The sequence below is a fragment of the Rhinatrema bivittatum genome, chromosome 2 (genome assembly GCF_901001135.1).
Source record: "Rhinatrema bivittatum chromosome 2, aRhiBiv1.1, whole genome shotgun sequence".
Lineage (NCBI taxonomy): Eukaryota > Metazoa > Chordata > Amphibia > Gymnophiona > Rhinatrematidae > Rhinatrema > Rhinatrema bivittatum.
Genome location: NC_042616.1, coordinates 296,654,187 through 296,675,276, shown reverse-complemented (window position 1 = coordinate 296,675,276; position 21,090 = coordinate 296,654,187). Strand labels below are relative to the sequence as shown.

General features: G+C 41.7%; 2 protein-coding genes across 6 annotated transcripts in view; one reads left to right on the top strand and one right to left on the bottom strand.

The window, feature by feature from the left end:
* Nucleotides 1-21,090, bottom strand: part of FYCO1 (FYVE and coiled-coil domain containing 1) — a 231,330-nt gene that overhangs the window by 54,781 nt on the left and 155,459 nt on the right. Inside the window, exon 15 of one of the 4 annotated variants that reach the window (XM_029589663.1) lies at nt 8,785-8,967. The exons of the other annotated variants lie outside the window; for them this stretch is intronic. Coding sequence (XP_029445523.1) covers nt 8,904-8,967 — 64 coding nt within the window. The 3' untranslated portion in view covers nt 8,785-8,903. Of the gene's footprint in view, nt 1-8,784; nt 8,968-21,090 lie in introns of those variants that run through there. 4 annotated transcript variants of the gene reach the window in all.
* CXCR6 (C-X-C motif chemokine receptor 6) lies at nt 1,389-8,357 on the top strand. Of its 2 annotated transcripts, none has more exons than XM_029589665.1 (2): nt 1,389-1,434; nt 6,096-8,357. In XM_029589665.1, the coding sequence occupies exon 2, from the start codon at nt 6,114-6,116 to the stop codon at nt 7,164-7,166; it is 1,053 nt and encodes a 350-aa protein (XP_029445525.1). In that variant the 5' UTR covers nt 1,389-1,434; nt 6,096-6,113; the 3' UTR covers nt 7,167-8,357. The 2 variants fall into 2 exon arrangements, with proteins under 2 accessions (XP_029445525.1, XP_029445524.1); XM_029589664.1 differs by having other exon boundaries at nt 1,402-1,438.

Below are 21,090 nucleotides of genomic sequence, written 5' to 3'. Positions count from 1 at the left end.
GGCCTTCTTTTTCGCCAACACGGGGATGAGCTCCCATGACGGCCTTGCTAGTTTGCGGTCGGGCTTTGACACTGCCATTCCTCTCAAACCACCCCCACCCCAGAAGCAACGCCTCACCAGCCAATCAGAGGCTTCCTCCTTTCTTCCTACTCCCACTGGCTTCCGATTGGCCTGCACAGGGGCAGAAAGAATGGAGGAGGCTTCCCATTGGGCAGTGGAGGCAGGAAGAAAGGAGGTTTCCCATTGGCCCACAGGGGCTGGAAAAAGGGAGAAACGAAGCAGTGGGACACCGGGAGCTGCGACACACTGGTTGAGAATCACTGGTCTAAGGTATAAAATGAGGGCTGGATTTGTTAAGGACTTTTCCCCTTCCATGTCTTAACTTTAAGCCCTCTGCAGCAGGGAAATGTCTATACTTCCCTGTACCTGAATTATAATTTGCCTTGAGCTTGGATTTAAAAAAATGAGTAACTAAATTTAAAATCCAAATCTGTCTCAAACATGTTTAAATGCCAATGGTAGAGGCCAGCATTCTACCAGAATTTAAATATGCTTGTGGTAGAAACAGGATTAAAAAGTCAAGAAGAGACAGGGTGGGAGGAGAACTGGTGTTCATTTAAGTCTGGGAATTTATAAGTTCATCTACCAAGAGTTGTCTCATGTTATGCACATGTTAGCATTATCTTGTTCTGCACAGGATTTTATATGAAAGAAAAAGAAAGTCATTTTATTAAATCTTACTATAGCAATCTTGCTTTGTTAGCACATTATCTTTTGCAGTAAAATATTGGGGATCCCTAACAATCGTGCATAGAATTCCAAGCAGGGGCAGGGAATCATCTTGCATGGCTGCCACCTCAAAATATTTCTCTTTCTATACAGCACCAAGCAGGTTTAGTTTGCCAATAGCTGTCACTACTGAAGTTACTTCTTTTTTCCCCCCTTGCCTCAGTTTTCAACTAGTAGACTCCGAAATAACCAACATTTCTATTTCTATCCCGCCCCTCAACATTATAATGACAACAGAGATTCTTAAGTTTTTTTTTAGTTCCTAATAATTTGAAAGAAGCAACATTAAATATTATTGGGTACACAATGAGATTGTCAGATGTTTTGATGGTTTCAAATGTCCTTGCCAACAAGTGACGGTTTGTGATAAAGAGGATAAGAGATTTACTTTTTGAGTTTAACCCAGAAGAAGCTCTTCTGTAACCTGAGGAGGGCACTTAAGGTAGACAATTCAGAAATGCTTCTGCATTCACTGTGGCAATGCATGAACTTTTCTCATTAGCATAAACGGAAGGCGTTCTCAGAAAAGATGACAGCAAAACGAAACAGGATATTTACATAAAAAGACCCAAGTATGTGGCTGTCAGGATCTGATAATCAGCAATTTTAGGAAGAAGACTCCAGGGACCTCAGCGGAGCCTCTTGGTGAGTAAGTACCTCTGTCTTCCCTTCCTTGTGTTACAAAGCCATTAGCACAGAAGTGAACACAAGAGACAGATCACATTTCAGATCTCTCAGAGCAGGAATTCTAATTTGGGTTCACTCTATGCTTGTTTGCCACATTACTTACATTTACTACAGAAATAAAGGTTAATAAATAAAAATAAAACACAACTATTTATAGTGATATCTTTTTTACTGGACTAACAATGCACTTCTTGACTAGTTTTCAAAAGCTAGTCAAGAAATGTATTTAGTCCAATAAAAAAAGGACTAAATACGTTTTTTGTTTCTATTTGCTAACCTTTATTTTTGTGCATTCAAGGAGACTAAGGGCAGCTAAACTATTTAAATTTTATTACTAAGTGAATGGCAATGAATCTATGTAATTTAAGGCAGACAGAGAGAGATTTGTAATCAATCATATTGGGATTGGATAGACTCTTACATTCTATTGGTATTGGTTAGAGAATGAGAAGCTAATGAGCAGCTGAAAATAATCACTAACTCTGAACTCTTAACTAACATTTTGCATCTTTGGTATGGCACACTGCAAAAGTCAGCCTATGTTTTACATCTCTGGAGACCTAATATAACTTAGCAAGATGAGTCAATCCTGTACTTTCATTTAGCATCTCTCTTCTGCTGCTTTAGAGAGGAATATAAAAGTTAAAACACTTGCAAAATTAACAAAATACAAACCTTGCAACCCTCTGGGGTCAGCTGTAGTTTCTCATATATGAGACCTCATAATAGATTTTTATAACATCATGAGTGGCATGGAACAGTTTAATAGGGAATGTTCATGTGCCCTTTCAAATAGTACTAGTACATGAAACAGCTAGCAGATTTAAAACAAGTCTAAGAGAGTATTTTGTCAGTGAACACATAGTAAGGCGCAGGCCATCCAGTGCTCCTACCATGTGACATGGACCGGCCAATGGCACGGATACCCTGTCACATGGTAAGGGCAAAGGCTATCGGTGCCATTTTTATTAGTGGCAGCCGACACCCGAGAGCGGGAGATCGCTCCCGGGATCCCCACTGGACCACCAGGTACCTGTAAAAGGTTTTTTGGGGGGGGCAGGAGGGTGGGGGAAGCTAAGGGATTCGTTTTAAAGGGTCAGGGTGGGTTTTTTGTTTATCGGCTCGGGCACAGACGATAAACAAAACCGCGATCGGGCAGGACAAAAAAAACCCACGTTATGAATCGGAACCGGAATCAGAACCGATTCCGGTTCCGATTCACATCTCTAGAGAGAAGCAGGTTTTTCAATCCTAGATTCCCATCCCACTGTTTAAACTACTAGGACAATCAGAAAATTAACAGAAACCTGGTCACTGGCGCTAAGCTTCCTTCATCAGGACAATCTGAATGTACTTGAATATTTGGGCATCATCATCTTCAGCAAATGTGCACAGCTCTCATAAACTCAAAAGCTAGTCAACAATAAAAAAGCTAGTCCAATAAAACAATAAAAAAGCTAGTCCAATAAAAAAGGTATCGTCTACAACTTGTTTGCTGAGCTATACTTCAAATTTTTGATAGAACTGTCGGAGAACGTAGTATATTTTCCCCACTTATTTTGTTCTGCTACTTGGAAACCAGATCCTCTTTCTTGACGCACGCAGAGAAGGCAGCAACATACCACAAATAGGGTTGCACCATGGTTTCTCATACAAGCCAAACAATGGAGACAGGTACAGAGGAGAAGTCCCCTACCCCACCTCCATGGGGCACTGGAACAACACTGACAAGTCACCCAAAAGGAGTATAGTTGGTTTGACATATTTATTCTTTGAAAAGATTGACTTATGAATTAAGGAGGGACTATCAAGATGTCTCTGAAACATAGGTATATATGCAAAGGTGGCAAGCTGAAAGAGGCCAAATAGGGGAATAACTGAGTGTGACTTCAGGTTCTATCAAATATGTTTTTGTTGATATTCTTGAATGTACAATCTCAAAAAATTAGAATTAAAAGGCTTTCACTTTACAGTGTTAACTACTTTTCTAATGTTGTCTGAACCATGTGTTCTGTAGTAGCAGCATCTATGTTTACTTTACAATTGGCCAATCCCTGACAGCAGAGGGTAAAAATAAAAAGCACAAAGAGAATGAAGATATGTTCACATGCTTTTGTTTTTGTCATATGTTGGACATTGTACAAGGATTTTTATTTTTGTACTGCCACTGTTTAGGCGTGTGGTTTGCAATTTGTTTGCTCTTTATTAAAATATTTACAAAAAAACAATTCACTCTGCACAAAAATGTTAAGGGATCTACATAAGAACATACCATACTGGGTCAGACCAAGGGTCCATCAAGCCCAGCATCCTGTTTCCAACAGTGGCCAATCCAGGCTATAAGAACCTGGCAAGTACCCAAAAACTAAGGGATAGATTTTTTTAAAAGTACACCGGATTTTAATAGATACGTGCGTAGCCGCAGATTTCTTTTAAAATCCGGGGCAGGCTGCGTGGCTCGGCATGCGCAGGTTGCTGATTTTGCGCAGCCTTGCGCGTGCCGAGCCGCGCAGCCAGCCTCCATTCCCTCCGAGGCCGCTCCGAAATCGAAGCGGCCTCGGAGGGAACTTTCCTTCCACCCCCCCGCAACTTCCCCTCCCTTCCCCTACCTAACCCACCCCCCAGCCCTATCTAAACCCCCCTACCTTTGTTTGAAAAGTTATGCCTGCCCAAGGCAGGCGTAACTTGTGTGTGCCAGCCAGCCGGCAGGCGTGCTATTCCCCGACCCGGGAGCAGTTTCGGAGGCCTCAGCCATGCCCCAGAAATGCTCCCGGGCCGGAACCATGCCCACGGCCCCACCCCGGATGACACATCACCGTGACACGCCCCCGACATGCCCCCGACACGCCCCCCAGGAAAGCCCTGGGACTTACACGTGTCCCGGGGCTTGCGTGCGCCGCCGAACCTATTCAACATTTGCTCGGCACGCGCAGGGTGAGCTTGGGGCAGGTTTTCGGGGGGTATGCGCGTATCTTACACTCATTCCCCTTTGAAAATCTGTCTCTAAGTCTATTCCATGTTACCGTTGCTAGTAATAGCAATGGCTATTTTCTAAGTCAACTAAATTAATAGCAGGTAATGGACTTCTTCTCCAAGAACTTATCCAATCTTGTGAACTATATGTGAATGTGATACATTTGGCCATGATTTAATGAGCCCCTATCTCAAGTTAGGTAAAATGGGATAAACAGACATTTTTTTTCTAGATGTGGTGAAACTGCAAAGATCAACAAAGTGAAGCAAAAGAAAACTTGACTGCAACTGGTCAAGAACCAGCACAATTAACTGGGTCCTTCTTGCTATTTGACTTTGCATATTTTCACTGACTGACCACATTAGAAAATTAAAGCAGAGCAGGAAATTCACAAAGAATAAATAATAAGCTGATCCCCCCCTTCAGAGGGTGCATAGAACTTGCACTTAAATTGCATACATATTTAATTTTACCTACTCAGTTATTTCAGGATTTTGTGGCAACTGGATCTTTCCTGCAAATGCTTTGATTTTAACCTTCTGCCATGATGCAACAGTGTATAGACTGAGAAATGAAAACAGGATTTGGCCAATCTGCTGAGCTTAAACTAAGATTCAAATAGACGTGGCTCTTTAAGCAGGCCTACCCAGATTAGCTCTCTATCACTTTAACTTGAAGTTGCGTCATCATTTGACCTGAACCCATGTATATAGTTTTGATAGTGTTCTCCTGCTAGTCATACTAATAGTATTCTTTGACATTTATCCTGTTATTTATATATTATGTATTGCTCTGTGTGCTTTCATTCGGCCTCCTCTTTTCTCTCCGGTCCCACCCCCTGTCCCTGTTTTATGTATTTTCCACCTTTGGTTTGTATGTGAACCGGTATGATGTATCCACTAATGCCGGTATAAAAAGTTTTAAATAAATAAATAAGAAACACAAGGGCACTGTGATCGTCCTGAATAAAATAAGCCTCTCTCCCAATATGCCAGTCAACAGTGTCCCTTTCCCCGGGAAACAGCCTGCAATGTTTTATGACACATTCATCTATTCAGAAACTAATCTAGGAAAAGTGGAAAGCACAGACCCTATCAATCACATATTCATGTCTAAAGGCTACGCCTTCTTTTTGATTGCGAATCAGTAGGGAATCAGAATGATGACAGGCAAGGCCATATATGGCAGAACATTGAGGGGGATCAACACGGTGGGGAGGTGGTGAAAGGGAAATGTCCAGCAGTAAACTGGGGCGGATAATCTGAGAAAAAAATAAAAAAATATCACCACTGATATGCAATTTAAAAATAAGCATTTTAGCTTAAGGTTGAAACTGATGCACAGCTGGAAGTCTTGGATTCCAAACCTTTTCATGCACACATATTTGAATATAATAGACAGAGAACTGGAGCACCAAGTAAAAGAACAAAAAAAGATTAGAGTGTTTGATAATATTAATAATGCAACATTATGTTTACTAACATTTTGTTATCGTGGTATACCGGCTCTCTTTGCATTATTTCAATAACTCGAGATTAAATAATCAAGAGACCAATAGGGGAACACTTTCATTTGTACAAAGGATTTGATTGAGCCTCTCATGACAAACCTAATAATGTTTTCTTTTTTAAAATAATATTTGCAGGTGTGAAAAACTGTTAAGATGGAATATTATGACAAGAGCGACTTTGCTGATTCTGTCTATTTGGATTACGTAAACAGCACCTTAGATCCCAATGAGCATAACGTATCCCAGGCACTTCACAACATCTTTCTGCCATGTATTTATTCCTTTACCTGCATTTTTGGACTGATGGGGAACAGTCTGGTTGTTCTTATATATATTTTCTATGAGAAGTTGAAGACACTGATGGATGTGTTTTTGGTGAACCTGGCTACAGCTGATATCCTCTTTCTGTGCACTCTTCCATTCCTGGCCTACGATGCTGCACACCAGTGGATCTTTGGCCTCGTCATGTGCAAACTCCTGCGGGGCCTGTACACTGTGAATCTATATACTTCCATGCTGACTCTCACTTGCATTACTGTTGACAGGTATATTGCCATTGCACGAGCCACCAGAGTGCACAGGTTTCAAGGGAAAAAACTGGCTTTCGGCATCGCAGTCTGCGTCACAGTCTGGGTAGTTTCTTTCGCAATTGCCACACCACAGTTTATTTTTAACAAGCAGTTTACAATTAGCAACCAACTGAAATGCTATGCCGAGTACAATCCACCTCATGTGCAATTGATCGTCAACGGGTTCCAAATGACATTTGGCTTCTTCATCCCCCTTTTAACCATGATTGTTTGTTACGCAATCATTATCAACATCATCATTCATGCCAAGGGGATTCGGAAGTACAAATCCTTGAAAATTATATTCATGGTGGTGGCAGTCTTCATTGCTACTCAGCTGCCGTACAATCTTGTGATTCTTATCAGCACCACAGACCCAAACATCCACATGCATCCACACTTCATTTATGCAGTAACTATAACCGAAGCCATTGCTTATTTTCACGGCTGCCTCAATCCTGTCTTGTATTTCTTTATTGGGGTGAAATTCAGAAAAAACTTTGTGAGGCTCCTGAAAGATTTTAGATGTGCAGGGCCTCATGCAGTTACCAAGCCACTGAAAACAAGCGATGCTGAATGTTCTAAAACATTCTCTGCATCAACTAATGCAGAAGCCATCAGTATGCATCCAATATAACCGCTTCCACAGGTGTCATTCAGTCCAGTAGAGCCTCAATAAGCTCAATTTGTTAAATCATTTATAAAGCCATCAGATATTGTAAAGCAGCTTTGCACATGTTGCTGTGGCCAGGGTGGGCACAGAAGAAAAACTGACTCTAAATGCCCACGTGTCCCCTTATAGGACTGCTGTAGTATTCTCTCTCTCTCAGAAAACCTTGCATACCTTACTTCCTCTGCTGGAGAAGCTAAGTCATGTGCACATATAGATCTTCAGAGGGATAGCCAAGTTAGTCTGATGCAGCAAAAATGACAAGAGGCAGGTGGCACCTTATAGACTGACCAATTTATTGGAGGCATGAGCTTTCAAACACAGAGTCCATTTTGTCAGATGTTAATTCAGGGGCCTTAGCGATACTCTATCTTTCATTAATGGAGGAAAAGAGTTGAAGGCATGGAAAGAGAATAATTGGTATAAGAATGTATAAGAATCCGAAAAAAAGAATCTACACAATGATGTGCTTGAACCAAAGAGAAGCAAATGCCTTCTGACAGCATGTAGTTTTAAAATAAATACAACACTGCAAACATTCAGATACCTCCAGCAGTCAAAGGATAGATCTAAACGTTTGCCGTTGCAATGGTCACAGAGAAAAGCGGATCATTTTTTAGTGCATGCTACCTTTTTCTGGACCTATGAAAAATGATCTGTACACAGATGGAATTCTGCATTAAAGGTTGAGCCCACCTAGGGTGAATGTCTGGAAAAGGGATCCCAAGTGTTAACATACAATAATATCTATAATGCAAAACCCTTTTTGTTGGTCCAGTGAAAGATATCACAGCCTCCAAAGCATTCAGGCATTAAGGTAGGAGAACTATTATATATGAACCCGCAGTTATATTTCTGGAGCTTGTACTCTGACATGCATTCCTGGTGTGTCACGCAGAGTCCCTCGTTATAAATATTGAGGAGACAGTGACAGCGCCCTCTGATTCTTGTTATGCTGCGGTGGCAGAAGCGCCAAGCCCCACTCACTGTCCTGCTGCAGAGATAAGAGACGCAGATTCCCGGCTCCTTATCCCACTGCAGAGACAGAGACACATGACTGGATTATGGTACTGTGACTTGCTGGCATCCCTGATGGACTGAAGGCACAAACTGTGTTGCGTCTGGTCATCGCTGTGCCGCAAAAAAAAAAAAAAAAAAGCGAATACCAGCACTCTGTGTGTTGTGTTGAAGTGCAGTGCTTATTTTTGTTTTGGAAAAACAGATTTTCAAAACCTGATTGTAAGAAATTGCCTACACATGACAGCTTATGAACTCCATGTCAGGTAACAGATACAATGAGAAAAGGAGGAGGGGAGGGGGAGGGAAGGTATATTTCCCCCCCCCCGTTATGAATACTCTGGTCTTTCAAATCTTATTTTTAAACTATGGTCTGCATACTTTTCCTTTTGCTTAATGTTGACAGCACTGCTTAGCAATTGTAAATGTGTTTAAAACTGAGGATGTTAAACATTGTATTTGTTAGTAGATAAGAATCTCTTGAGTCACCCCCTCAGCTCAGTCACCCCTGCCTGAGACTAACCACAGACCCTCATTTATCTCCAGTTGCCTTCCTCCTATGCCTTCTTCAGCTGGCCCAAGCGTGCTTGAATCCTGCCACTGTGCTGGTGTTACCACCTCTCAGAACTCATCATGCTCTCCGTACAGAAGTCCTTTCTTCTGAGCCTCCCTCCTTCCAGACTCACATCATGACCCCTTGGCCCTGAGCTTCTTTCCGTTGTACTTTACTGGTAGACAGGGCTCTTGACCCCTAAATAATAAAATCAAGGTGAATATATATGCAGACCCAATCTCAGCCACTTCTTTTCCTCCATGCTTGTTTCTACCATATGTTGTATTTTAAGCAGGATTTGTATTACCTTTAAAATATGTACTTTATTGAGATCTTATAATGACTGTTATGAAGCATTAGAACGATGTATCTTGTAAAGTCCTGAACACGAAACTGTGCTGCTGTTTTGTCTGACAGTAAGCAGCAGATTGCAATGCAATTCAAGTTTCCACTAATGTTTCTGTTACTATTGCTAGCAATGTACAGTATGAGCCTTGCTTAACTGCATGCCTGTTCTGATCTTGAGCTTACCATCAGTAAAATCCACTGTGAGAGGTCTATAATAGGAAATATAGATTCTGGATGTGCAATAAATAATATTCTGCTTTATCTTTAAGCACATTTCCTGATGCAAGGATTTTGCATGTGAAATGCTGCTATTTATTTCCTGTCCTTAGCAACTATGTGGAGATGCAAAGCAATGAATATAAGCAAACAATGGGGGTTTGCCATAAAAACCACCTATGCCCTGGCAGCTTTGGGCATCGGCTTTCCTGCACTGGTGGTACTATGCTAGTTCCTCGGCTGTTCTTTTTTCAGGATGCTTAGTTTTTTAATTCTTTTTGCAACAAAACAACTTTGTCATTGCATTACTATGGGATGCTACTGTTTACCCTCTTTTGAGTTAGTTACTATCACTTTAAGCATTTTACTGAATAAATCATAAGTAAGAAATAAAGCTGAGAGAACCTCCGAGTAGATGGCATATCATTGTGCAGCTGGCGAGGTGGAAAGAAAGCCAGAGGTCTACTGAGCCCAATTTCTCTTGCCTAACAACTCCTCTACAGACAGATTATGCATTTGTCCAGTTTGTCTCGATTTATCCACTGGTTTAACAATTATGCTACCCCCAAGTGTATCAATATTCTTCAAAAGTATGGAGTTTTACCTTTGATTGAGAAACCCATCTAAATTCCACATTGCTTTTAGGAGAGAAACTATAAAGAGAAGAAAGGCACACATTATGGTTTCTATTAATCTTCTCTCATGGTAGCAAAGGATGGAGCGAGAGGAACTTGACCCTTTGAGGTTAGCATTGCCTCAAACTTTATTTTAACATAATACGCTATATAGGTCACACATCCTGTACTTCTCTAGCTTACATATTTAAAGTATTCAATTGGCGCAATGCTCATAACTGATGAAAAGCAAGCCTGTAACCTTCTTAACCTGTGATTTCAAAGAAAGACTACAATCAATGATTACTCCCAGGTTACGTGCCTCATCTCTGGCTTCCAAATTATGATTATCACCAGTATTTATCCCCATAGATGCACTCAGAGAAACATCCTTTCCCAAACAAAATATAGTCTTCTCCTCACAATTGAGGAGAAGACTATATTTTTTGTCTAATCCCTGGGTTGAATTTGCAAATGAGATATGCCAATAGACAGAAAAAAATGCTAGAGAGCCACAGGGTGTAGTGAAAAGAGCAGTGACAGTTACTTTTTCCAGAGATCAAAGGATAAAGAAGGCATTTCAACACCCATATCTCTGTGAGAAGAAGTAGATTCAGGCTTCTGTTTGAAATGGGTGGTTAAGAGATAGGAGCCTGAATCAACAGAGACTCTTAGCTAATGAGATCTCTAGGATACTACCACCTTGGAGGAAGTATTCAGGAGCTTTCATTAGTAATGTGCAGGGCAGCAGAAGAAAATCCCAGGGTAATCTAGGACTAGCCAGGCAGTAGTCAGCTTCTTGATTGAAGTTAAGAAGAAATTACTGAGTACTACAAAAAGACTGTTGAATCAATATGCAGAGAGTGGAGATGGATCAGGGACGGAGGAATGCATTGCCCCTGATCATTCTGGCACTTTTGTACAATCACAGAAATGCAATTGGGAGCTAAAGAGTTGAGCATCCAATAGCTCATTGGTCAGAATATAAATAAACTGTTAAATGTTTTTTCTTCTGTAAAATTCTTCTTCTAATCATTGTTTGATGTCAACAGAACAATTTGTATTGTCATGAATTATTTAAGACGAGTCCAAAATGCCATTTTGTCATTTTCCACCACTACAGAATGGCCAAGTCATCCAGTTCCAGGAGGGAGATTTTAGTGCAGTCCTGGATTTCTGACATCCCCTGCTGATGCACTATGGGATATGCAGTACTGATTTCAATGGGTGACATCAGGGTGTACAAATACTGCCTTGCTTTGGAATGTAAGTTCAAAACCAGCACTGGCCACAACTGGGTAACTTGGCAGTTCTTCCACTCGGGTCTTGAAATGTAGTTTCCCTCCTATGGAAAAGAACCTAAAAGCCCCTCTCATGCAGGATAAAGAGTTCAGGCTACAATTGCATTGCATGGGATATGTGTTATAAATTATAAGACAGTTTAACCAGGGTTACCCGTTTGCTTCATTTCACCTAGGACAGGCTGAGTCAGTCCTAGTTTTATTCCATTGTACGCATGGAGATATTGTCCAGTTTTTCTTAATTTACATTTCCATGTATATAAAGGGGAAAAAGTAGGGCGGGTTCACCCTGCTGATAGGCTTTGTGTGGTGTTGGGCCTGAATAATTTTCTATCTATCCCAAGTCAGTTTTTCAGGGTGTTAACTTCCTTTCTCCAAACTCTCCCAGAAGTAGGCAAGGGGCCACCTTCAGATGCTTCAGAGATTGAAGAAAATTTGGCTGCAGCCCTGGACCAAGATTCTTCCATGGAGGACAGCAATGCTGTAAAGCCCAAAGGGATCATGCTCACAGCCTTACAGTAAACAGGTCACGCATCGAATGTTGTGTTCCAAAACAAAATATTACTTTACTGCAGTCAAAATCGAGTAAAGCACAACAAAACTAGAAAAGTACAGGAAAACCGTTCTTCACACAGTATTTGAATAGCAGACAAGCCCAAGTAGTCAGCAGAGAAAAATCACAAGAAGCCAATTTCTCATGCTGCTTCAGTAAAACAGGTGGGAATTGGATTTCTGGGGGTTCTCCAGGCTCCTGTTCTCCCCAGGACCTGGTCTGAACACAGAACTTCCTTTCTTCCCAAATAGCCATACCTGGGAACTTTGGGTTTCCACTCACCCTGTGATTACCGTGGATTAGCAGGCAGAACAACAGCTGGGACCAGATGCACACAAGCTTACTCTTGTACACACACACACCCATATGTTCAAGCTCACTTTCACACACATACACTTTCATTCTCACACCACATTCTCACGTGCTCATTTATACCTTGACTCCTCTCATTCTCCCAGTCACATTCTCTTATAGGCACGCTCGCTCACTCACTCCCTTCCTCTTCCACACACACCCACATATGCCCACCCACTCTCACATTTGGGGGTTGGGGAGTGTGGAATTAGGGGGAAGGATCGGGGCTATTTACTCTTTTACTCTGGAGATTGGATGAGAGCTGGCAGGCTGCAGCTGTTGCGGTCTCCACCGCTTCCCCTTCTTTTGCTTTGAACAGTGCTCACCTCCGCTGCTGGAAACGCCGCGTTCCACATGCCCGGGACTCCTGCGGCTCTGACGGTTCCTCGCGGCGTCCGCCATTGCTTGCCCGTCTCCCCGCTGCCTCGCGCGCGCGTGAGGACGCACACTATGTGCACACAGCTCCCGGGAGTCTGGCCCCGCCTGTGCTAATGACGCCACGCCCTAAGCCTGATATAACCAGCGTCCGGACGCCTTCTCTTTGCCTTGCAACGAGGTTCACTACTGCCTAGAAGTTCTGAGTTGCACTTCGTCTGTTCCTCGTTCCTGACATGACCTTTGGATTGCCTTTAACTTCGCTTCAGCCTGCCGCCTGCCTCTGACCCTGGTCCGTTCCTGACGTCGCTTGAGCCTGCTGCCTGCCTCTGACCTTGGTCCATTTCCGACTCCGCTTCAGCCTGCTCCAGCTCACAGCCAGCTACAGACTCCATTCCAGTCTACAATCCCTGCCGCATGGTCCGGCTTGCTACAGGTATCGCTGCCGCCCGCTGTCCTGTCATCAGCTGGCCCTCGACCTGCATTGCTGGCCTACAGACTATCTTTCTTTCTTTGGACTTTTCTTACTACTCTCCTGGCCCAGGCTTTATCTGCCATTGACTCTGAGCGTTCTCCCAAGTCCCAAGGTTCCAGGACCCTACGGGCTCCTCCTGGGGGGGCTCCTGGTTCCTGGGTGAACACCGCTAGCCTGTGGCTCCGCCTCCCGGCCTACCCTGTCACCCTGGGTAGACCGGCCCAAGGGTCCACTATCCTGACTGCAGCACCCAACTGCAACAGCAGCTGCACAGTTACTTGCGTTTTATTTTGGTTTTTTATTGGCAGGGAAACAGTTCTCCGGCTAACTTTAGGACTGCTTTTTTGCCAAAGTTAGCCAGAGAACATTACCCAGCTAGCGCTGATATTCAGAGCTAGCTGGGTAAATGTAAACCACGCCTCGGAACGCCTACATCCTGCCCTTTTTTAATCCGGCTGGTTTGTTTTTTTCTTAATTTAATGATTTTATTAATCAAACTTTCCAATGAAACAATACAAAGAAAATAAACAATGTAAAAAGCCACTTGTGTTACATAATCACATCAAGGCTCAATAAACAAGAATTTACAAGCTTGATCGTGATTTTCTGACTTTTATCTCCTCCTCTCCCCCCTCCTCTCCCCCCCCCCCCCCCCAGTTCTCTTTACTGCTAGAGGTGGCCATACTTGCTACCTGTCTAGCACCATAATCATAAGGTCCATAGCATGAGGAATTAAGAGGCGGTTGATGTTTTCCTCCATTGTTTGTATGCGCTCCAAATTTTCGCAAAATGTCCCAAAGACTTATGTTTGAAGGCAGTTAGTTTACTGAGTGGATATATTTTGTCCATTCACATCTTGATATCAATTATTTGTGGAGATGTGGAGGCCCGCCACTCTCCGGCAATCTCGCATCTGGCGGCCGTACATGCGAATCGGACAAGCATGCTGTCATATTTGCTCTCCTGAAAATAATCTACATTTAGCAGGGCATGAATTAGTTATAAAAATACAGGTAATGATAAAATATCTTTCAACCACTGGCAAACACCTTCCCAAAGTCTTATAATCACAGGATATTCCCACCGCAGCCCTTCCAACAATCCTCAGGCCACTTAGTATTTATTTTATGTAAACGTGTAGGAGTCATGTACCATCTGTATAGTGTTTTGTATCCATTCTCAATTAACGTAGCTGAAAGTAACCCTTTTCCTGTAGACTGAAATATATCCACATCTCCTCAGTAATTTCATATCCCAAATTAGTTTCCCAGGCTTTCATGTAGACGGGTTTAACTGGGGGATCTCTATTTAGGATGGCATAGATTTTGGATAGGGAGCCAGTGATTCAATCCATTTAATGGCATATTGTTTCAAAATATGAGACTCCTTGTGTAAGGTGATTATCTAAATTATTATGCTTTGGAAAATTTATAATTTGTAAATAAGCGTACTTAGCTGAGTTCGGTAGTTTATAACATTCCTATAAATCAGGAAAGCTACCGAATCCTTGTATATTCCATAGGTGTTCCCATCTCTCTATTCCCTTGGTTTGTCAGTTTCAGAAGTCTGGGTTCTCCAAACCATGCCTGAATTTATTATTATGGTAGATAGATGTATTAAAATGATAGTCTCTTGATCCCACCAATACTTTCTGCCATTTTCGCCAAAGGGCTAGGATTAATAGCACAGATGGTGGTAAATTCCGTGGGATATCACCTGCCCTCTTGGGTTGCCATATCAATAATCTTAAGGGAATATGATGTAGAAATGTCTGTTCAACAACCACCCAGGCTTTCTGCTGTCCATATCTATGCCAGTCCACTACTGGCCTAAGATTAGCCGCTGCATAATACTAGGCTAATTGAAGGATTCCCATTCCTCCCCTCGGTTTAGTTAGATATAGCACCTTTTTAGCTATCCTAGACCGCTTGCCCATCATATGTATATCATTAATTTTGCTTGCCATTTTTCTAAAAGGTTTGATGATATCTGTATTGGTAGTGTCTGAAACAAATATAGGAACCTGGGGAGTATGTTCATCTTAATTACCGCTATTCACCCTATCCATGAAATGTGATAGCAGTTCCACTCTTCTAACTTTTTTTTCGATATTGTTAAGTAGTGGCACAAAGTTCAGGGAATACAAATCATCTTTGATGCCTAGATATATTCCCAAATATTTTTTCTTATGGGCTGCCCATAGAAAAGGGTATATGTCCTTTAATGATCTCTCCTGTTCTTGAGAGACAGTGAGATTCAAAATCTCTGATTTATCCCAGTTAATTCTGTATCCTGAAACCCAGCTAAATTTCTCTAGTTCTACTACTGTTGCTGCCAGGGAGTCTTTCGGATTCATCAGAGTGAAGAGGACATCGTCCGCAAATAGTGATATTTTGGAGCAAATGGTTCACAATCAGGCACCCTGAATTGCCGAGTTTTGTCATATTTTTATCGCTAATGACTCTAGGAATATAACAAATAATAAAGGTGAAAGAGAGTACCCTTGTCTAGTGCCTCTGCCCACTGGGAAAGGATCCAAGTAGCTCCCATTTACTTTTACACAGGCTTTAGGGTCTAAGTACAATGCTTGAATCCATTGTATGAAGTGCTCCCCAAATTGCATTTTACCTAGTAGCTGAAAAAGAAAAGGCCAATGAACCAGGTCACATGCTTTTTCAGCATCTACTGATAAAAATAATGCCGAGATTCCTTGCTTTTTGACCCACCACATTATATCACAGATCTTCCAGACAATGTCCACTGCCATCCTCCCAGGTATAAATCCTGCTTGGTCATGGTGTATAATTTGGGCTATAAACTTATTTAGGCGCCATGCCAGAATTTTAGCTAAGATCTTTAAATCGATATTGATTAGCGTGATTAGTCGATAGGATCCACATAATACAGGGTCTCTTTCTGGTTTGCCTATTATGGTAATATCAGCTACATTAGTATGTGGTGGTAAAGCTATTCCCTCCCGTAAAGAGTTATACATATTAGTTAATAGTGGTGTTACGGTATCAATCAGTTTTTTATAGAAAGTATTGGTAAACCCATCCAACCCGGGGGATTTACCTGCTTTAAGGGCCAGAATCACTGCTTTCACCTCAGTTTCAGGTATCTCAGCTTCTAGGACATCTCGGGAATCTGTCGGGGTTGGGAGATCAGCCGAGTTCAAGTAAATATCTATTCCATCCTTAGTAATTTGAGTATTCGGGTTATATAATTCAGCATAGAACTCAAGAAAGCGCTTACGGATGTCTTTATTCTCATTTAGCAGTTGTCCAATGTTATGCTTAATTTTGGTCACATTATTTTGCATCATTCATTTTTTTAATTTGTTGGCCAGTAGTTTCCTGGCTTTGTTGCCTCCCTCAAAGTAACTTTGTTGAGTGAGTTCCAGGGCATGAGCAATAGCCATTGTATCCCAATGTTCTATTTGTTCCCTACATTGTTTTATTTGCTGATGAAGGGGATAGTGAGGTCTGATGTTGTCGTTCTAAAATTTTTAGCTAAGTCTTAATTTTAATATATTCCTCTCCTTTCCTTTAGATAGGAGGCTCTGGAAATTAAATATCTGTGTATTACTACTTTAAGCCCTTCCCATAGCGAAGTAGAAGTGACCTCGCCAGTATCATTTAGCTGCAAATAGTCATCTATTTGCAATTTAAGCTTTCCAAAGAAACTGTCATCACTAAGCAGTGAGTCATTTAATTTCCAGAAGCGTTGGCCAATATTGTAATTTTTGAGGAAAATAGTAAATCAAACTGCAGCATGGTCTGTCCAATGGATTGCCTCTATATCCGTTTTTGTTACTTTATTTATTAGTCCCTTATCTACCAATAACATATCAATTCATGAATATGATTTGTGAGGGCATGAAAAAAAAGTATAGCATCTTGATTTGGGATATCTAACCTGCCAGGTGTCTAATAGGGTACCCTGCTTTTTAACAATTCCAACACTGTTCTAGCGGCTTTGGATCCCGTGTTCTTATGTGATGAGTTATCTAGCAGAGGATTCATCATGATATTAAAGTCTCCTCCAAAAATTAAAGCACCAGAAGCTTTTTCCCTTATTAATTCACTAATACAAGTAAATAAGTGTTCTTGGTGATAATTAGTGTTATACAGATTGACTATGGTGATAAGCTCTCCCCCCACCAGTAAAGTTAAAAGAATATATCTCCCATTGGGGTCAGTAATACAGTTCTTCAATTCAAACACCACATCTCTGTGAATCAATATCCCCATCCCTGCATATTTATTTGTCTTCGAGCTTCCAGCCCAATATCTGTGAGGACATTTATGCATGCGCATTAAGCATTCATACCTAGGTTTTAGATGTGACTCTTGGAGGAGCACTATAGCTGCCTGGAGCTTATCAATTCTTTGATAAGTAAGTTGCATTTTTTCGTGGTATTTAACCCTTTAATGTTTAATGATACAACTTTAAATGATGCCATTATATATCCATAAGAAATGCTGGCAATTCCCTGGCCCTAGTAACATTGAGATAATATCCACAACAAAGCATTTAAAGGCAATCTTTTTCGCATTGGGTATATACCATATTGTACTCAGCACCTTCTTTATTGTCCCATGCATTACATTATTGTCCCATGCATTGCATTATTTCCCTCAGAAACACCCCTATGCAGCAGAGAGAATAGCAAGAACACCCCCCTTCCCCTCTCTCCTCCACTCTCAGTGAGGCCTACAACTCACCCCCATTCCCAAAGTCTCTGAAGAGGAGTCATCATTCCTGAGCATCACTTATATTAATAAGAATAACGTAAAATCTCAGACAAGAATTCATCCAGAATACCGCTAGGGAGATCAGTACCAAGATATCAGCGAGAAAATTAAGTGTCGCAAGTAAATTGAAAGCATTATAAACTTGCAATCCCCTTTGCAAAAGCAAAAGCCATATTTGCAGGTTTCCCAGTATCAAAGATGTATGTCCATCTTATGCGTGGTGTTATAGGTAACAGTCTTTCTGCGTAGAAGTCGCAGATCCTTCAGTCACCTATCTTGTAAGTCCTATGTTCACGTTGTGTCTATTGGCAATGCGGATCCCTCCGAGTCGGTGTCCACCTTTAGCTACTCTCTGCCAGCATGGATTTCCTCTCTGGCGAATGGTGCTTGTTTTGAAATAGGCTGCTTAATAACACAGGCTATATTAGCCTCTTTCAGAAGAGTTAATTCTTCCGCCGTAGTTTTCACCCGATAGGAGGTGGCCTTAATCGTGAATCCCAACCTGAAGGGGTATAGCCATCTATATCGCAGGATCTCTTTGCGTAATACGCCTGTAATGTCCCGTAAATCCTGGCATTTTTCCAGGGTGAGTGGTGAAAGATCCGCGAACACCGCAATTTCATGCCCTTCCCAAAGCCAGGTAGCCTGTTTATGGGCCTCATGGAATATTTGTTCTTTAAGTTCATAGGAGTGAAGACAGACAATAATGTCCCTTGATTTGTTAGCAATTTTGAGCCCTAAAGCTCTGTCCGCTCATTCTAGTTTAACCTTCTGGACATCATGTTGCTTGCATCCGGAGTTTCTGTCTTTAAGAAGAGGTCCTTGCACAACTAAATAATTGCAGCTTTACAGTCTGTGTACTCAGACAATTCTGGTATTCCTCGGAACCGTAGATTAGTTCTACAGCTTCTGTTTTCAAGGTCTTCTAGCTTTTGATTGACCCAGTCAACATCCATTTTTGCATCTGCTTGCTCAGATCTCACCTTCTTCATATCTTCAGCTAGGCCATCCACTCTGATGTCTGTATCATCTATTCGATGGCCTAGTTCCGACAGTTCTTCTTTAACCTCTGTAATAAGGCTCATAAGTTCTTGCATTTGATTCTTGATTTCTTGTTTAAGCTCTCGGAACCAGGTTCTAAAATCATCGTGGGAGGGTATTTCCATGCCCGGGCCTGCGAGTATCACATCAGCTTCGGTATTGGGATCGCTTTCTTCCCCGGTCGCCATATTGTCTCTTTCACAATCGCGGCTTACTTCCGTTTTGGAGTATGAAAACTTGCGAAAATCTACTGTTTTCTTCTTAACTGACATCGCCTTTATTGCCGCTTGTGTCAGGCGGAGAAAATACCGTTCAATCTGCAACGATGCCTGAGATTTCGCTTAGATTTTACTGCTCTCTGGAGGAGCTCTTTCAAGGCAGTCGGTTCACTCCGATGACATCATTTCCTCTTCCATCCGGCTAGGATTTAGCCATGTAATCACTTATATGGCTAAAACATAACTGTTCAGATTAGAAGGATATTGAATACAAAGGGTTTGTCTACCTAACCCTTGAACTAACCAGAGAAGCTCTTTTGAATATTAAGTTCATAATGTATATTCTTTTACTTATATCTACATATATGAGTAAAAGAAGGAGCAGGGAAGAGTGGGCATTATCCTCCTCCCTCCCATCCAAGTTAAAAAAAAAAAAAGCTGGGCCAAGCAAGCAGAACCTCTCTCCCTCCCACACACCTTCAAAAAATAAAGTAGCAGTGAGCCTTCAGTCAGGGCACCTAAATTCCCCCAAGGAGCTCAAGCCAGAAGATGAGAAGAACCAGCACTTAATATCAATGTATTCACTCCTTTACTGGTCGCTGGCTGGTCCCTTCACTGGCAGCTGCCGGTGAATGGACCCATCCCTCAATAGGGGCACCTAAATTCAAAACCCTCTAACACCCCCAAGGAACCCCAGCTGGAGGAGGAAAAGACCTTACCTCCTCAGGCAGGGCTGCTGTCAATGCTGGCATAGCTCTGAGCTGTACTGGGACTTAGTACTGATTTCTTCTCTCCTTCCCTGGCCGTTCATTGACCCCTTCTCTAGCAACTGTCAGCAAAAAGGCTTTTTTTTTACACTTGATCTATTTGCGTGTCATTCATTTTCTGCATCCCATGAAGCCAATGGTTTTTACCACCAACAGAAAGTACAACCACACTAAAATTTAACTCTGATTTTTTTCCGCGTGTTTTATTACATCGACCACTAAGCCTAGATTATGGAGGTTGCTTATCAGTGCACAGGGAAAAAGTGGGAGACCTGCTACATTTCAGGTGAAGACATCAAAGAAAAGCAGAAAACTGACATGACTAGAACCTTTCTGCCTTAAATGAAAATAAAGATCTTCAAACAGCGGTAGCAGAGGACATGGTTGGCAACAGAAGGGAGCATGGAAATTTCAAAGCAAAAGTAAGTGCATATTTTCACTTTGAAAACTGGTGCCAAGCCCCTAGCCAAAAACTACATGTGAAAACATATCCGCCCAAAAAGCATAAATACACTAGCATTTTCTCAGCATGGTTCCCATATGTTAGCATGATGGACATACAAAGCAACAATCCTGCTTTTTCACCACATTGAACCAAGATAAGGAAATAGCTTGTCCCTAGCCAGTGTAGAAGAATAACTCATAGGGTCACACAGAAAGAAAATCACACCAGTTAGTCCAAGTGCCTATAATTAAAAACTCACCTGCACTAAAAGATTCCAATTTATCCCTGTCAACTGAAAAACAGAATGTTAATACAAACAAAAAACACATTTTGAAATGTTTGTATGCTAATGCCAGAAGTCTAAGAAGTAAGATGAGTCTAAGAGTGTATAGCAGTGAATGATGACATAAACATCATTCAGTGACATGGTGAAAAGAGGATGACCAATGGGATAGAGCTATACCGGGGCACAAATTATATCACAATGATAGAGAGGAGCATCTTTGTGGCGGGGTGGCGCTTTATGTCCGGAATGGCATAGAGTCCAACAGGATAAAGATCTTGCATGAGACTAAATACAATCAAATCTTTATGGGTAGAAATCCCTTGTGTGTTGGGGAAGTGAATAGTGTTAGGAGTATACTACCGTCCACCTGGCCAAAATGGTGAGATTGATAGTAAAATGCTAAGAGAAATTAGTGAAGATAACCAAACTGCAGTAATAATGGAGATTTCAATTATCCCAATATTGACTGGGTAAGTGAAACATCAGGACATGCTAGAGAGATAAAGTTGCTGGATAGAATAAAAGACAGTATTATGGAGCAATCGGTTCAGGAACCAACAAAAGAGGGAAC

Excerpts from the sequence above, each read along its gene's own strand:
- CXCR6 (XM_029589665.1), top strand. The coding sequence starts at position 6,114 with ATGGAATATTATGACAAGAGCGACTTTGCTGATTCTGTCTATTTGGAT.